The sequence below is a fragment of the Ambystoma mexicanum genome, chromosome 7q (genome assembly GCF_040938575.1).
Source record: "Ambystoma mexicanum isolate Mex_15411 chromosome 7q, UKY_AmexF1_1, whole genome shotgun sequence".
Taxonomy (NCBI): domain Eukaryota; kingdom Metazoa; phylum Chordata; class Amphibia; order Caudata; family Ambystomatidae; genus Ambystoma; species Ambystoma mexicanum.
Window position 1 is genome coordinate 614870418 of NC_090941.1, and position 19259 is coordinate 614889676.

The 19259-nt window shown below is 43.7% G+C and overlaps 1 protein-coding gene across 6 annotated transcripts in view; it reads right to left on the reverse strand.

Annotated features, from left to right (window-relative positions):
• The window catches only part of NBEA (neurobeachin), a 2584133-nt gene that overhangs the window by 2210707 nt on the left and 354167 nt on the right, over positions 1 to 19259 (reverse strand). For all 6 annotated transcript variants that reach the window (XM_069640609.1, XM_069640605.1, XM_069640608.1 and 3 more), the window contains exons 3-4: positions 566 to 666; positions 216 to 311 (exon numbers count right to left, since the gene is read on the reverse strand). In XM_069640609.1, the coding sequence (XP_069496710.1) occupies positions 216 to 311; positions 566 to 666 (197 nt within the window). The remainder of the gene's footprint in view (positions 1 to 215; positions 312 to 565; positions 667 to 19259) is intronic.

Here is a 19259-nt window from a genome sequence, read left to right on the forward strand (position 1 = left end):
GTGTGGGGGGGATGCAAAGGACTTACAGTCTCCCCTCGCCCCCCAACCCCCCTCCTGTGTCCCTCAATTAGGACACATATCGACTCCTGACAGACAAAACAATATATACACACAATCCAATGGCCTCCAAAGGGTTAATTGTGTCGGTTAATTTGACGAGGCACATTATTATTATTGTCATATTTATCACACCAGCACTTTAAATAATCACTTACAGCAGCACTGCGACCAGGGAAATTGAAGAAGGTGTCCGGACCATGTCTCTGAGGCATCTGGTTCAGGACCGATAACAGCTTAACCGCATGCCGTGGCTGTCAAAACACGAACATTGAAGATATGTCAATGTCCACCTTTCATGGAGGAAATTCGGTAGGCCCTTGTGGCCAACGGATAAGTTACAAAGCAAACAGTTGATTCATTCAAAATGGCTACTTTCTATAAAGACACTTAAAACAATCAGTGAATCACCAGACGCGCGCATTACAAGCCTCTAGAGGCAGATTAGGTTAACCGCAAGCACTAATGCACCGACACTCGATAGGTTCTCAATGCAACCACAACATACCCAGATCCCGTTCTCTCCTCGGAGCATGCTGAACAGAAACTTCAATTCCTTGACAGTGATACTGTAGCTGGCAAGGACTCCCAACATATCCACCAGAAGATCTGGGGGGGAAAAAGAATGTCAACTGAATGCTTTGTAGTACAATGACTAGACAGAATTTGTAATTGCACATTCTCTGTTCATTTCAGATGTGTTTCCAGTTCACTTACCGACTCTACAATGCAACTTACAATCCCTTATGAACAGGGTTAGTTTTACAGTAGTGTAACACTGGAAGGCTGTGGAGGGTGACAAGTGCAAAGGACCCTCTATTCCTTCTAAAGGCAGCAAATGAGACAGCGATCACAGTGGAGCGGGCAGCTAAGATCCGTGCACAATTATTTTACCCAAGTCTGGGGAACGACTTCTTGTTTTATGTCTGGATGGCACAGAATCACAAACACTCATTCTTCACTAGGGAAATGCCACACAAGTGGGCATAAACTGTTGCTGTCTGGTTTTTACTGCACTCCCCCACCCCCGATGAAAATAAGCCAAGTTCCATTTTTATATGCTTTCTAAACATGGCCACATAGATAAAAACATTAATAAGAAAAAATAAATAATTTCCATTTTAAAGTTACTTCAGTCTCTTGCTATAGAAATAACTAATTGTGCAAACACAAAACATTTCAAGGCAGAAAAGTCTGCATTTCGTAGTACCCAAATAGATCTCATTAGGACCAGGGGAGAGCATCTGTGTCAAAGTCACCAGGAGAGTGGGCACAGTCCATCAGTAACCGCTTGCTTTCTCACGGTCAGCTGTGTGCCTTCCCGGGTAACCACCAATTTTGTAGTCATAGCAACCCAGACCCCTTGTCCCATTTCTCCACCTGTATGCCCCCAAGGAATTCCCTCCCCCCAGACCACACACTTAGATGCTCTTGCTCGTCCAGCAATGTTCCTTCCTGATATCTGCCATGGAAATAGAAAAGGAAATTCGTCCCTTTACTATTGTCCATGGAGGCCATCTTTACAAATTACAAATTCTTTAATGTGATATAGTATGAAGTAAATTCAAACTTTACACATGTATTAATAAACATTCATATAAAATCATACATATAAGATCATAAGCATAAGATCATCAATTATAAATCACTACAGATCACTTCATAGTATTTAAAAATACATTAACAGGCTTGCAGGTAAACCTAAGCACCTTCATAAGAATTAATACTTAGGTTCCCAATACGAGTTCTATCTGTTGCCAGACATTATAAAGTGCTATGTATAACTGCATGTTGGTTGAATTAATACAGTACTGCCAGAATGGAGATTTAGGTATAGTAAGCGGGTCGTGCACAAATTCACCCAGGAAATGGACAATAGTCTTCTTAAGTGCCGTGCATTGTGTTAATACATGTCTAGCTGTTTCTAGACACCAGGGAGATTTACATATTCGACAGGTTCGCTCTGCTGTAGGAATATGTTCCCTTGCTCCTATGATAGATAGGGTAGGTAATTGATCTAATGGGAAAAGAATAATAAAACGGCAGAGTCTTCTAGTGGGACAGAGGAAAAGGTAGTCCTGCGGTTTCATGAACTTATATACTCTGTAGTTCACAAAACGGTATGATTTAAGGGTGTCCAGATGGGCGAAGTTCTCCAGCCAGTCCCAAAGGTCCACCTTTTTCCCCAGAGCATTTAACATTTCTTTGGTCACACTTGTCCCTTTATAAGACCAACCAATTTCTTCAAGGAATTTTCCCATGTCTTTATATAAAGATGAGGTGGTAAGTTTTTTACTTAGTTCCTGATGTAAGACTATTAGCAGGGGATTGAGAGATCCACTAATCATCTTAAGATAGAACCCAGTTCTTCTTTTCAATACCATAGCCTTAAGTGATGGCAGGCCCAGTTCTAATCTTATCAGGGCCATCGGCACTCCCGGGGGAAGCCCCAATATTCGTCGCCAGAACTTTCCCTCTAGCACTTGGAGCCATGCCAAATTCACCATCAACAGCGATTCCAGGCCATAGATGACCATAGGTGCGAAAACTTGCAAATATAGGTGGCGTGTTCCCCACAAAGTGAAGCCCCCTTGTTTGCTAGTAAAAGATGCAATGAGTGAGATCACTTGATGGGCCCTGGTGATGCGTTCCTGTTTACATAGCGCGTAGTCACCAAAGGGCTATATTTCCACTCCTAGGTAGCGATAAGACGGGGCGTACAGAATTGTGTGTTTATGTACTGTCAGATTCACACGGGATACTCTTTTCCTAGTGAATCTCAGCACATTAGTCTTCTGCCAAATTGATGGTCAGGCCATTGATCTTAGCGTATTCCCAAAGAACATGGGCAGAGCGCCTCAGACCACCAATGGTGTTATCGAGGACAACCAAATCATCTGCGTACACCAAGACCGCACATAACACATCACCTATTTTTGATGAACAGTTATTGACCTCCGCAAGTGTCGCCGGAATGTTATGTACATACAAGTTGTAAATAAGGGGCGCTGTGAGGCAACCCTGCTTAACCCCTCTATTTTGCATCACATTTTGGGTCGAATAGGCCTCCTGATTAAGTCGTAGGCGCGCCGAGGTATCTCGGTGGAGAAATCTAAGATAATACAGTAAACCTGTGGGGCAGCCCAATGCTTCAAGCTTATTCCAGAGCCTAGCTCTTGGTATCGAGTCAAATGCGGCCTTAAGGTCAATAAAAAGTGCGTACATTGGGGGCTGGCCTCTGCTAAGTGCCCTTGTACGCAGTACATCCATTACAAAAAGGTTATGTGATGTTGAATACTCCCGTCTAAAACCGCATTGGAATCTACTCAGTATTCGCATTTCCTCAACCCATTTTTGCATTTCACTAAGCAAAGGAGAGGCAAAGAGTTTCCCAGTTACATCCAGCATGGGATCTGAGCGATTGCCCTTTTTAAACACCGGGATCAGGATAGCAGTTTGCCAGGATCGAGGAATATCCCCCAGTGCAAAGACCTTGTTGAAAAGTACTGAAAGTAATTCTGCCCAAAAGGACGGGTTTCTTTTCAACACCACATTCGCTAGCCCATTTGGACCAGGGGCTCTAGATGGCTTGAGAATCGCAATTTTATTGAGTATTGCCCCAGGTGAAACATCAAAGGGTTGCATGATAGGAGGCTTTCCCATAGGGCTACTCGCAGCCCCATCTTCTTCCTCATTACGATTTAAGAGGAATTGTTCCCATTTTTTCTTATTGATTGGATTGGTAACAGAACCGTTGGCCTTGGTTCTGTTCTCATTTAAGAGAGCCCAAATGCTTCGAGAGTTTCCGGCACAGATGGTTTCAACAAGTCGCTGATAGCATTTATTCTTCTCTTCTGTCTTGATACTCTTCACCTCTGCTCTATATCGATTTTTGATCGTTCTTAATTTTGCACGATATAGGGCTCTGGAGAGATTCTGGCTTTTTAGGGAGCGTATCATTCTTCTAAGTCCTCTCTTGGCATCCCTGATTTTCCCACTGTAGGGGAGGGGGACATTTCCCTCTTTCATGACATACCCCTTTTTGTTAGCTGCATGATGGCCTGAGAATCCTGATATCCACTCTTCTATTTCATTTACAGACATGGCCAGGAAATCACTCCGGCCCTCTTCTATATTCAGCTTAAGTGCTTCAGAGGCCGCTCTGACATTCTTCTCCGACCAAACTATTCTGGTTCCTGCACAATTGGTTGATATACTTCCGATGTTAAGCTTGGGAGTGTCAGGCATCGGGGTGAGGAAGGAGCATATCAATGCCGCATGATCATTCCAGCTGTTGGGCTTTACCCACATGTCAGCCACTCTAGTCTGCATCGAGGGGCACATGAATATGTAATCTAATGTGCTCCGAGATGATCCGTTGGACCAAGTGTGCTTCCCCGGCCTATCGCCCGGGGTGCGGTCATTTATCATTGCCAAGTCCCAAGATTCAAACAATTGCAGCCACCCCAGGCCTTCTTTCTCCCTCTTTCTATGAGTCATCTTACATTTGGCGCTAAGGCCAGAGTTGGGAGAAAAGAGAGTTTCATCGGCCATGTGACAATTAAAGTCCCCAACAACCATAACTGCGGCATTACTAGATCCCAATGACCAGGAAGACAGTAGATCCTGTAAAGCCTCTTGGAGAGAGTCTCTTGCAGCAGCTCCAGGGGGATTGTAGAGGTTGATAAGAAGAAACTTAACACTTCCCTTAACATGAGGACAAGCAACTTCTACAGCCAAGAGTAGGTCCTCAGCTCCGCTATGAATTTTACGCAACATCATGGGGTTAACAATTCCCGTGAGTAGGCCGCCAAAGGGGCGTCCCTTGCTTCCCCGTCGTGCCGGTGACTGGTTTATAACATAGCCATCCAGAATGAGAGGGTCCAGTGCCCAAGTTTCTTGCAGGCAAATACAGCTATGCTGGAATAATAGGTCTGCAGAGCCCTCCTCCCTCAGTAAATGGGAGAAGCCTCTACAGTTCCAGGATATTAACGATAAGCATCAATGCTTCTGTATCAGCTGGGGAAGTAGCTCCAGTAGCGATTTAATTACCCTTTGTGCTTCAACCAGTAGAGGGTTCTCACCTAACACCGACTTGGTGTCATTTGCCAAATTCGGTGTTATATCAGGGACTTCAGGGATTACTGAGAGATCTTTCTCCTGCAGATCCACATCAATAGCAATATCCACTGCTCTCAGCTCTTCTTTATGATCTCTGAGCAATTTTGCCGTGTTCAGAAACACGCAGTGTACTGCAGAAACATTTGGATTCGGGCCTGATAAAGGTTCAATAAACAGGAAATCCTCTGATTTTAAAACTCGAAGTTGAGGGATATGATAGAGCCTCGTCAATAACTCTGAACGTGCCAGCCAGGAGTGGTTGTTCCTAGGGTAAATATTCTTAATGAAGCAGATGCGGTTTGTATGGTTTACCTGCGCATCCTTCATTTTCTCTGTCGATGTCGGCTCCGATGGTTCCCTCAATGACCGTCCCTCATATGGGGGCTCTGGTTGAGTTAGCATGCTTGATTCGCACTCCGGTTCAGAGTCCTCCCCAATCGTTAAGTCAGGGTCCACCTCGTTTTGCATCTCTTCGGGCTTCAACCAGCCTACGAGAGGACCTTTTTTTTCTGCCACCCGAGCTGCTGCTCTCATCATCCTTTTCCGGGCTTTTTTTGAACGTGTTTCAGTTGTGGGACCACTTCCCACAGTGGGAGGCAGGGGGCCCGCTTTATCCGGCTTATTTTTAAGAGCCTTTTTTGCCAGCCTCCGCTGTTTCCGTGAGCGGGGGCCCCGAGGGCTGCGATTCAGATCAAGATCGGCTTCCTCGATAGGAACCTCTTCGATCGAGATGTTATTCTCCATTGCCTCCTGTGCCACACTCACCACCCTCTCGGCAGCCTTACCCTCCATCTCTTTGGCAATTAGCAGGGCCTCTGATAAGTTGTCCTCCGCATCCTCTTTCGAGATATTCTTCAGTTCCAAAGCTAGTGAGATGGAATTGGAATTTGCCAGGATACGACCCGTCATCTATAGCAATATTTTTAAAGCAAATTGGAGAGCGCCAACAGACATTTGTAGCTCGGCTAGCTGAGTGGAGCTGGGTACAGATCCCATGCCCCCCACTGTCTCATGGCCCGGCTCATCCTCCATCGAAGCCATTGCAAGGTTCGGCGATGTGGAAAGACGTTCACAGTATCCCGCCGCAGTCAACTCCTCCGCCACAGCATTCATGCAGTTATCTTTTTGGGTCGGTGGGCCACAGGATGTAGACTGTGGGATGTGAAGCTGCATACCTCTCTGTATTGTCAGGCACAAGTCCAAGAGGGAGTTGTTATCGATGTCATCAGAGTTAGAAGAATGAATGAAATGGCTATCCCTGGGCACTTGCGCTGACCCTTCGTCAATTATAGTGGAATTGATCTCGGGAGATGGATTCACCGGAAAAAATTCAGTGATGGCACTTTGTGCTACAGGGAGATCATGTTTCGAGTTCTTCCTGCGTTTGGCCCCTTTTCCTTTGGGCTCCTTTGGCTCTTTCAGAGCTTGCGACTTGTTGTTCCTCAAGTTGTATATAGAGTGCAAAGCTCTCTTTCCCCGCTGCATCTCCACGTTGCTGTCGCCTTAATACAGTTGGAGAATTTGTGGGGGCCGCCTAGCACTTAGGCTGATCTGTTTAAGGCACACAGACTGCAAGGCAAAGGGCCACCAGGGCAGAGTAAACCAGGGCAAAACCTGCAAAACCACGGCAAGATCACGGCAACCACCAAACCCCGCGGCCCCTCTACTTACTTGCCCACTAGCGTGCCGCTAAGCTAGGTGCTGGGTGCTGCTCTACACAGCCCCTCCAATACACAGCCATCCAAGGAGGCATCCAAGGAGGCAGCCACACCACACCCCACAGGAATAGTGTGCCGTGCGGAGAATGTAGCTTCCTTCGACTTCGGCTTCGGCTTTCCTCGGGCCCTCCACTCAGGTACTGCAGGGAAGAGTCCCGAAAGCTCCAGGGGCAGCCCACAGCATTCGCGGGCCGCTCAGCCGCTCAATCGACTCGGCTTGCCTGCTTGCCAAGCGTGCTAGAGTAAAGGACCCGCACGCACTGCTCTCGCTCGCGCACTCATGCACTGTCGATTTGTGTCAAGCCGCGCCTCTTCCTCTCCCCTCGTCTCTCTGAGGCCGCTTCCGACACGCTTTTTGGAGGCCATCTTTGTTGGTAGTTTTTGCCCTGGGCAAGGTGCACAGAGCCCATTTGTTTAAGGTAAAAATGTATTAAACAGCCAGAAGGCAGCCTTGGAGTGCTAGTAGCAATAACATTCGGGGACGGACAAGGCCGGGATCGACACCAAGCTCTTGCGGCGGCCATCGCTTCACTCCGGCTTGGGGTGGCTGCCATTAGCCTGTCCATCCCTGAACATGGGGATTATTGCTACATTATAAAATCAATTACTTTATTTCATCCAAAGGTGAGGGTGAAAATTGTAAAAATGCATGACATTTCTGAAAAAAAGAAAGACTGCAGTGTGACAATTTGCATGGATATTTACTATCACTGCCCATGCGTGTAAGGATGAAGGTCTTTTATGGGTCTAGGTGTTTCTGATGGGCAAAAGTTCACGGCTCATTGCCAAAGCCATGAGGATCTAAAAACTGACCTTCCAAGAAGGCCATTTTACATGTATGCCTTCACTTCTTCTGCATTCACTTTGCCATACATTCTTTTTGTCACATTTACCTCTTGAGGCCTTTACTTTTTCTGTCTCACTCCTTCCATCATTCATTTCAATCTTCCCTTCTTTTCTTCCACATTCTTCCCCCAGGCACCCTTGACCCCAAAAATAACCTTACCATATCCATTGCAAACCGGGCAATGGGAAGACGAAGTAAAGGTAAGAAGTAAATGCATGAAGAAGTAAATGTCTGACAAAGTGAATGTCGAAGTGTTGAAGATTTTTTAGGAGAAGTAAAGTGTTGATACTGCAATTTTCTTTCCTGCCCACTGAAATGTTTCAGATCAGGGTACACCCATAGATTTCAGTGTGATTGCACAATAATGTAGTGCAAACAAATACATTTTCTAATTTAACATAATAGAAATAGAGGTCAAATAAAGTTGTTTAAAATAAGGTGGTGTACAAAAAAGTAAAAGGTGTTTGTGCTGAAAAACTATGATTAAAAGGTAGGGTATTTCTAAAGTTTATTTCTGAAACCAGATTATCACTGGAGCAGCAGCTCGTTTGTGCAACTCCCTCCCAATATTTGTTTCCCTTGACCTACTTTCTTTCCAAAAATTACTGAAAATGGTAATGTTTAAATTAGTACTCCTGTATCTAAACTAATGAAGCTTTTTCTGGTAGAACTACAAAAGTGGAGATTTTCTTCAGGTCAGAAGTATTATACACCTTTTCATTATTTAAAAACAGCAGCAACAATTGTTGAATCAATATTATCCATATTATGTCACTACATCTGCCATATTCTATGCACAGTCCATGTGAAGGGGATCCCCCCATTTAAGGGCCTTCATTCATCTGAACAAGACGTTCCTTGATCGGAAGCTTCTCGATGCCAACCGAAGGAAAGCTAGTTTATCCAAGTGGAAGCACCATCAACAGCTAACCAGTCTCAGAAAAGAGTGGGGCACAAACACAAACATTGAACAGTAAACCGTGAGTCTCCCATAATCAATGTAATGAGATATTTCTTGCCTCCACTCCTATAATAAAATCCTGACTCTGTTGGTTTAATAGCAAAACCTTAATTTTATGAGAGGACGTGGAGGTCTCCTGTTATACATGCTCACAACTGGGCTATGCGTTTTACTAGTCTTTCCATTATGCCTTTTCAAAACTGAAATATGAGTAATCTGTTTACAACCAAAAGCTTTACCAAACAACTTTTTGGAGCAATCATCGAGCTGTACCTGACCAAAAGGCTTTGGATGCCATGACACTACAAGTGAAATGGGCTCAGAAAGCTCTTACTAACCCGTCCTTCAGACAAGACCCATTTGACCCAGCAATCTAAAGTCAGGAAGGATATAGTATTGCAATAACATATAAAGGAACTTTAAGGCTTTAATGCAGAGGAGCACACAATTCTGGAAGAGCCGGATATCAAAAGTACCTGGAATTAGTTTTACTTCCCTGTGACAATTCAAAGTTAATGTCTCCAGAGCTCTGGTCCTCTCCAGGCTGGACTATTGTAACAGCCTCTTCCTCAATTTATCCAACTCCTCCCTTCGCCCCCTTCAATTAATACAGAATAGAACAGCGAGACATCCTTGCCCTCAAGCCCAAGGACCACATCCCTCCACTGGCTCTCAGTTGCTGCGAGGATCAAGTTCAAAACCCTCTGCATCATCCTCAATGCTTTCTGGGGTCTGGGAACCGCTACATCAAACTAGCTCTCCCTAAATACCTCCCTGCTAGAGTCCTTTGGTCTTCTAGCTCCAACTCTCTGCAGATCAGAGTGGGGAGAATATCTCTCTTCTCTGCAGGCACCTCCCTCTGGAATGGCCTCCCTGCCCCACTCAGACTTGAGCTGGATTTCCTTAAGTTCCAGAAGCTTCTCAAGACCCTCCTGCTTTTCTCTTCCTCCTTCTCTCTCACCTGCAAATGTCTCCCTTCTGGCTGGCTGCCTGTTTTCTTCAGACTCTTACCAGGCACCAGACCCTCCCCCCTAACAATCTATGCCTGCACTTGGTCTCCTTTGAATCCCCACCCCTCCACACCTGCACTTGCCCTACCGGGCTACCTCCCCTTGCAGCCGCAATCACCACTCCCCTGCCTTTCTATTACTGCAATTGCATGATCAGAATGTCACATGGCATAGTAGGACCGTTTTGTTTTTGTCATGCTGGTCACCCGCCCTCCTCCATTGTGTTGTTGTGCCATTAAACACATTGTGTATGGGCAGATTATAAAATCTCAATAATTACAAAAATTTAAAAAGAAATAAAATAAATATCCCATCATGTGAGTAAAACATATTCAACAATTGTTACTGCTGTATTGAAATAAAGACGAGATGCATATAGGAAGTTTCTGTGCCCTGCCATGATATTGTTTTCCTTCACTGCACAAACTATGGCCCCATTTGTATTCGTTTTGAATTCTCTATCATTCCCTACGCCTCTAGTTCCATGTTCTTTGTTATGTGGAGGTCCGTTGATTTTTTTGTATGCGTTAAGCTGAATTAGATGTGTTGTAGCGCACCACAGTGTCTCACTTGTATTAGGGAACACTTTAGAAATAATCTAAATAAAATGATAAATATGAAACCTGTAGAAACGTGAGGCTGAGTAAGGGAAAGAAGATTGTGGGATTTTTAAGGCCCACCCTTCTAACATCATGTACCTTGAATGGCCAGTGGATGGTAGAGTCGACACCTGGAAGATCTCCTTTGCTTCTCTGGATCTGAAAGATGCATCAGTGAAGAGACAAGCTGGGCATGCGCACAACCATCCCGATTGTTCGGTCATAGACAAAATGTGTGTGCTTCGTGGTATTTCCATTCTCAGCTACGAAGCTCGAGGGTTGTCCATTATATTTCACATGGTTTCTCAGAGGGAGTGGACATTAATTAAGAACATGGCATGTCAGCCTGGGTGATTTATCACTTTTCTTTACATCACATGGTTGCATTCATATTTCTTGCATGCGCAGATGGGAGATGAAATAAAAATCCATGATCTCATATTGACTGGGAATGCTTTGTGAAGAACTCTGCTGATCATTTTGTCAGACCATCGACTATTCTATAAGTACTTAGTTTCATCGACTATTCTATAAGTACTTAGTTTCGCAGCCCTTGCGCTTCACTTTACATGCTAGGGCTTGTATGCCCATTTTTATAGCATGTTTCTGTTCATATTTGTAAACAACTCGAGTCCCCATTTCACACGCATCTCAACGCTCTTCAAATATCCCAACATCTTGTAAACAGCTTGTGATGTCATTACACTGATTAAGCAACCCATTAGTTTCAATGTTATGTTGCCATGCCGTTTTGAGTAGCATCCAAGTTTACTTCGATTTCTAATGTAGATATTTAGTATCTTAATTGCTGAATGTAAAACATAGTTTGAATGCTAGTATACCAATGTGTAACTATGAAAATGACTACCGTACTTATATTAAATCATTATCAATACAGGATATAATAATATTTCATACTAATTCCACAAGTCTGTAAATTTAGTATTAATGATTTATGTATTAATTGCGCTTACATTAAAAAGTGAAACATTGCATTATCTGTATTTATTCCTTTTTCAATGCATTTCGAAAATGTATACATTTAGCAACCTTTGATTGCAATATGCTTGCTCTATTGCCTTCTCTTTCTGAGCAATGGATGCACTCCAAGCCCTCAAAATTAACATTTCATATGCCTGCCTACAGATGTTTCTGGTACCAGTGTGCAGATCAAGGGCGTTTAATTTCTTGATTTTTAGGTGATCTTATGAGTTCACCTATCCTTTCTTTTAACAGTCTGATAGTGCTTCAATATACAGTAATTTGCACATGCAAATATAACACAACATTTTGTATCACAGTTGATAAATGCATTTATCTTGTACGTAAAATCCCCCATAAGGGCAAACACCATTTTTTTGTTCAGTTTGTGTTTGCACATATTTATATTATTGATCTAGCGCTGGGACAAGACCCATAGATATAAGAGTGCTGACAAGACAGACTACAAGAAACATAACCATAGGACTAGGCACAGGGCAAGGAGTAACCAGCCAATACGTTACTGCAAATGAGTGCTGCATTTAAAAAAAGGTTTTGGGTTTGTAGGGAATATGTGAGTATTTTGTGGCTATACATTTCAACCTCTGGTCTTACTATATCATTGATGATCTTATCCGTTGAGAATATAATTGTTGTTTTTTCTTGATGCACCAATAGATGTCTTTGTAATCTGGCAAAATGAGCCAATGAAAATCTTGCACAATTGGCGATTCATTGATTTGCACTTGACTACGAGTTCTACTTCATTTGATTCACTGCTATGTCACTTCCCATTTGGTGCAAGTAGTATGTTCCTGGGTCTTTATTCTCAGCACATTCAATAGCTGCATATATATCCTTTAATGTATAACCTCTATTCGGTAATAATTATTCCATCATATCTTGTTGTAACAAGTGTTGTCCTTTCCCACTACAGTTCCTTTTTACACTTCTATTAAGACTGCTACTTTGATGGAGAATGGAATTTACTTGCATAGGTTTTCAGTAGATATTGGTTTCTAGATGTTTTGTTTTAATGTACAATTCCAGATCAAGAAGGAATATATTCTTTGCTAAATTTGGCTGTCAATGTTATTCCAAAGTCATTTCTGTTAAGCATCCCAGTCTCATTAGGAAGTCATCAATAAATCAGTCCATAATTTGACATGCATATTAGGCTTGATTCTTCCAGGAATGTGTCTCTTCGTAATATGAAATTAATACTAGCAAGGGGCATAATTTCCACCCATTGCCACTCCCTTTATTGTGTCTGTAAATTGATGTGTTAAAAGACAACAAACTATTAAGAATGAATTCAATTCAACCAATTGGGAGACTATTTTATTGTATTTTAAATAATTTGATGATCTGACTTAAGAGGTATTGGAATCATTTGATGGTGAGATTATAAAAAAGGACATCTACAACACACAAAACATGGTTATAAGTAAATATTTCTCCTGCCATTCCAATTTGTAAAGTTTGTTCAATACATGCATTAAATCCCTTGTGTATATTCTTTGTTTATTTACTAAGGGGTTCAGATAGAAGTCTATACATTTAGAGATTACTGCCGTAAATGACCAAACTCAATTTATGACAAAACTAAGTGGACGAGTTTGATCTAGAAAATGTGTGACCCACATTGGAGAATATGAAAGACATAACCCACTGCAAAACCGTACTCCTACAGTGCTGCTTAAAGGGGGTGTGCTTGAAGTTGCACAACACAGATGGAAGTATTATTTTGACAGATGGTGGAGGAGTAAGGGGGTGCCAAATTGACACTTGGAGTGCACGCATGTGCTGTGCACTACTAACTGAACTTGACAGTCCCAGGCATCCAGTGGTAGTGAAATCAGTGGAACACAATGTGCTTCAACCAGGAAACCTTGTTTGTTGAAAACATTTCTTGCTTTTCAACTCTTCGATTGCAAGACTCCAGTGAGCAGAGGTCTGCCATGTGGCAAATCACACTTCATTTGAGTTTAATCTTGTGGACAAATTAATTCTGGGCAGTCGAGTTAGTATTGGTTTTAATGGCTGGGCTCATGTTGTATGGTCCTAGACAAGGGCAGATAAGAAATGCAGGCTATCACCACCTATCACACACAAACAAACAATAGCTAAGTTACCTGCGAGTGTATGTGTGCTGAAGACATTTGATTTGTCAGTGAGAAAGCCAAAAATAAAGATCAAGAAACTGAAGCAAAGAGAGATAGTGATTAGCTTAATATCAAATAGTTTTGGCCAAGAAGGGAATCTTATATTATGATACGCATCACCTGCTTCCAAAAACTACAACCTGGCAATTCACTTTATGTTCTCTGCTGTCTCGCCTTGCTTTCCTTTTTTATTTGCTATATGACTTCATAATGTTTTCCAGTTGATAAGCATTTGTGTATTTATCACCTAAAGCAAAAGCAAATAGGGGAAGATAGATGTCCAAAGATGTGTGCTCTTGGGCACCTATGGAAACCAAGATCAGATCGCATGACATTAGTTCACCAAACTCATAATTGTCACAGAAGAATAATCAAACACCACTTCACTGGTCAACGACCTCACCAGAAAGGGCAGACAGCAGATGATCCTCAGCTCCAATGACTGGAAAGTGCATGATTTTAATTAATATGTATTGGAAAACAGATTGCAGCATGTTATTAAATAGTGATTGATAATGTGCACAAACACTAAATCAAGAAACAAAATAGATGCAAATTCTACAGTAAAATGAGGATCACAATTATAATCTAGGCCTACTGGCTGCAGAGTCCATGATAAATAATCAATCCTTTACACTTTCTACTGGGTGGAATAGTAATTTGCCCAAGATCACACAATTTTCATCAAATGAGGAATCCAGGATTAGAGCTCCAAACGTCTAGCTCCTAAGCGGCAACCTACCCACTGGAGCTCTTTTAGTCTCCATCTTTTAAAACCTGTTCTCCCTCTCATTTGTGATCCTCTGCTCACCCCAATTCCTCTCTACCCTGTGCATGTGGTTGGTGAAGTGATAATGATTAGAGTGCACATGTTCCTCTAGGCGCAAGGATGGAAAGTAGAACTGCGTCTGGGCAGATTGTGTACTAGATGGAATGTGCAGAAGTGCATCTAAGGGTGGTTTGGTATCCATCCCGGAAAGGGTTGGGATGTGCCCATGGGGTTTGGCTTGAGAGTGACAACATTCCTCTGTGGGGCTTGTATGTGGATTTAGAGTGTGTAATTGCAGGTGAGGAAGTGGGTGGTGTGTAGGAATGTACCTGTGGGGATGGTTGGGTTGATCGAATGAGCAGATATGCATCAAGGCGATGAGTTGGGTACCTACCCAGTACAATCTCTGTTGTCTGAGGAGTAATTATTGGAAAATCAGCACAAGATAATTATTCCAATTCCAGTCTGATACTTCTTATTAATGCTGCTATATAATATCAATATTTAGAATTCCCTGCTTGCTTTCATTATAGCTAACCACTGATGATACCGCTGATGACCACTGGCAATATCTGCCAGACGAATAGAAAATGCTACCACCTAAAATGCGAAGTCCAATGCTGGCAGCTTCATGTTGTAAAACAATTCTGGGGCTAGGTTTGGCTATAAACGACACAATAAAACAGATTCATCATTCTAGCATATCCGCTAGCTGCTCACTACTTTGCCTGCCTATATCATGGCTATGATTTCTAACAAATTGAGAGGTCAATATTGCTAATCCCTTGCCTGTTATTATTGCCGATCACTTGCCTACTGGTCAGCATTGCAAATTCTGCGTGGTAAACCTAATTCATATCCCTCTCCGAGGTTCATTCTTGTTAGACCTGTCAGATGTCATTAATGTTCTGTAAGGGCCAGCACGCTTTTGGCCCATTTGAACCATTCTTGAGGAAAATAAGTGTGACTAACAGCGTTTGGGTCTAAATTAAAAAATAATCTTGCTCACTGACCCCCATTCCGTGCGTCAAAGTGGGAAATACCTAATGGTTTGGTGGAAGGTTTTGCAGGGCTGGTTTCCAGGGTGAACACATCCATAAAAGTGTGTGTCTGTTCACTCGAACTCCGGTATGTTTTAAAAATCCTAGCACACCTCTGACTTGACTCTGCACGAAGATCCCAACAGAGTGGTCAGCAGTGATGCTGCAGCCTTTATTAAATATCAGGGAAAGACCTGTAGCTGCCTCCTTATGCCCAATTGGTGTTCTCTCTCCTTTTCTGCTTACCGGGGCATGCCCGGGCAGTTTTACCCCTCTAGCCGTTATGGGATCTTCTAGGTAGGGATTTCTCTGCCCAGCTAGATATTTATCATGCTGCAGTCATTATAACCCCCCTTGTCCTAGTACACACACGTTTTAATTGGCTAGGGTGGCTTTACAGCTACCCCATCAGTATTCGAGCTAGAGGCCCCAGCAGGATACTTTCAGAGTTTGTTGCTCTTGCCTTTCATCTAAGCATTGCCGTGTCTGCAGTGTGGCTTACTTGACGTAGCCACATCCTGTTCTGTTACTCGCTCAATATGTGGTCCATTAGTCTTGCCCACCTCAGATTTCTGCTTGTGCCTCTTCTCCCTTCACTCCTGTAATGTTCACACTCTGGAATAATATACTATTGCCATCACAGATGTTGTGTCTTGCTCTCTTCCCTGTATGCAGCTGCAGGAGACTGATGTCTGCGTGGAATGTTGGGTGACTGAGAAGAAGGTTTATGTTTTTCCAGGTTTTCACCTGTGCAGTTGATGTGCAGCCTGGGTGGTGGGAGCCAGTGGATTCTCCCATAAGATCTAAGCTCACTGATTATTATACTTCATGAATTGACATAACCCAATTTCCTGTAACCTAATGAATTGCCTATGAAGCAACCTGCAGCCTCAAGAACCCTCCTTCCCGCCTTACAACAACAGACAGAAGCATCCTTGTATTTGTTAAAGCTAAGCTTTGGTACTTAGTGCTTTAATTAGTTTTTTGGGTATTGGATCAATTTCCCTGTTAGTTTAAGTGCTTATGATTAGTGTGTGGCTGTGTATATCTTAGTTTCACTTACGCTAAAGGTGGAATGCTTGCTCTTATTAGCTAATTTGACTCATTTCATCCTCTGTGGTCTAAGGACTCAAAAAGCCTATCTGCCAATTTGGGGTCAGACACTAGTGTTATAGCGGTGGAGCAAGCAAGCGATCTCGCTGGTGATGCTTGCAATGGAGTTTATGAGCCGCATCTGCACACAGGGTATGTGCACGAAATCTGCGTCTTTTCCTCTTCTGCCATTTTTTTGCTTTTTTTAAAACAAGATGCACGCCATGGTCCATGGTGCCCTTTGCCCACTAGAGGTGGAATTGTCACAAAGCTCACTCAATTGATGGATCTACAACTGGGGCTCTGCGCCCTTTGTTACTGTACCACAGATTAAGCCTTTCCTGTGGCACATTTTCCTATGGTGCCTTCCCCTGCTCTCATATCCCGCCCAGAGAAATGAAGGGAGGGGCACTCGCCCTCTCCATGAAATATATTGTTTGTTAGTTGGCACTAGGAATCTTTTTTTGTATGAGAAGGTGGAGGGTATGTACCAAGGCGTCTGATGAGGACTGACTGGAGGAACGCTGTGGGATCTTTTGCGTAGATCCTTCCAGCAGTTGGTGCATTTAGCTAGTGGCATTCCTTTGACCCAAGAGTTTTCCCGTCTCCCACTCTGGGCCCTTGCATTTCGTCTATCATAATAGTGCATTACTCCCAAAGGGTCCTTAATACCATCAACTCTGAAAAGTGAGTTTTTCAAAATTAACTCAGAATTTAGATCTCCTACTTCCCAATCAACTGATATGTCCTCCTCCGAAGAACTCTATAACTCACTCTGAGACCACTTTCACAATAAAGTCATCATACTGGAGTCCAAAATTCAAGCAAAAATCATGTTCGCCATCTCCTCCATTATCCCCTAAATGTCCTGCTTATCGCATCCCCACCTCAGCAGCCTGTCCTCCTTCTCACCCCTCAATACTAGCATTTGAGTATCTCCTCACCAGAGCTCCAATGCAGGCTCCCCCGCCAGCCCCTGCATTGCTTAAATCACTCCTTAGATTCCTTCAACTGGTGGAGGTCGCCAGAACTCTTATAAACCAAGCTTTCATGGCAGCAATTGTGTCCGCGGGATTTCAAATTAGCCTATTGTAAACCTTTACTGAAATAAATTGGGGCTTCATTCAGACAATCCCTAGAACTACTGAGCCATCACCAACTGCAGTTTCTTAGCTAAACTGCCAGATAAAGCTGCATGCAACCAGTTTATGAAATTCATCGAAGATCAAAATATCCTGGACACTGTACAAGCTGGTTTCAGACCTGGTCACAGTACAGAATTAGTTCTTTCCATTTGGGACTACATGAAAGTTAACAGAGACCAAAATTAGGCTTCTGCCGTTATACTACTGGACTTTCGACCTCTGTCAATGCCCTTCTGGATGCCAGTGGTTGAAGTGGGGGAAAAAATAGTGGAGCTATGGATTTTGTAGAAAATTGGTGTTTCCAGTGACGGCTGAAATCCCATATCTACATTTTACACGTAAATTACTTTCGACTGCGCACATCCCCAATAAAGTAACAAGTAGTATGAGATAAAAGATGGTGCCCAATAGCTTCCAGTTGGGGATAGCTCTTAAGTGATGGGCTGCCCTGCAACAATGGGGAACATGAAGTGTATTCCGCATGCACTTTGATCAGACTCACATCAGCACATCACGACATGCATCCATTTTCAATTATGTGTTCTTTCATTATTTAGGCAAGTATTCCATTTTATAAGCTGCTGTTCTTTTAGAATGGGTTGTGTGAGAATGCTATAGGGGTGCACCTAAACTAAAATTTCAGGGCGCGGCAAACTCTTCAAATATTGGAGGAGGTGCTAACTTCAGAGACGGTGGAGGAGTGGCAAACTTACTTGTGTAGGGGCATCTAACTTCATGACTCATTGTAATGAGACTATTCTAGTGCAGCGTCAATGTTACAAACAGTTACCTCTCTCCTTTATGTCTCAAAACTTCTTGCAGATCCTAAAGGTCCTAGAAAGTGTGAGAATGGCAGATGGTGGTGTGCAATGAAAGACTCAATATCATAGCATAGCAGAGTGTGGGGCAGTACTCTGGATGAACCAAACAACTTCAGTGACTGGGAGCAACTGGGGAGAAAACGGAATGTTGGTTCAACCACAGTTAGTCCGCTATACTAGAATCTCTGGTACACTGATTGGCTGGTGAGACTATGGCTGCCTGCAAATCAAGTCCTATTCTAAGGGTGTAAATGTAATCACTTATACACACTCACATTTTTGCAGTTGAAGCCAGGGTGAGATTACATTATATGCCCAGGATCACACACTTAAGCTAAACAGTGAACAGGGATTTTAACTAGGGCTGTACCGAATAGCATATTTAGTATTCGGCCGGATACCGAATAGTTTGTCAACTATTCGGCCGGAGCCGAATAGTGAGCCGAATAGTTTTTTTTTTTTTAGGCCCCCCTATGCAATACAATCTCGGGCCACCGGCTTTGGCCCGGTGGCCCGACAAACACAACATTATTGCGGTGAGGCCGCGGGGGTTCCCTGTGGCCCCGCGGCCTCACCGTGCTCAAGGGGTGAGCACATTTCACAGCGAGGCCGCCGGGGTCGGCAAAGGGCCCCGGCGGCCTCATGAGTCTGGGGGGGGCGCTCCTTTAGGAGCGGCCCCCCAATGCAAAATAAACGTCGGGCCACCGGCTTTGCACCGGTGGCCCGACAAACAGAACATTATTGCGGTGAGGCCGCGGGGGTTCCCTGTGGCCCCGCGGCCTCACCGTGCTCAAGGGGTGAGCACTTTTCACAGCGAGGCCGCCGGGGTCGGCAAAGGGCCCCGGCGGCCTCATGAGTCTGGGGGGGCCGCTCCTGTAGGAGCGGCCCCCCAATGCAAAATAAACGTCGGGCCACCGGCTTTGCACCGGTGGC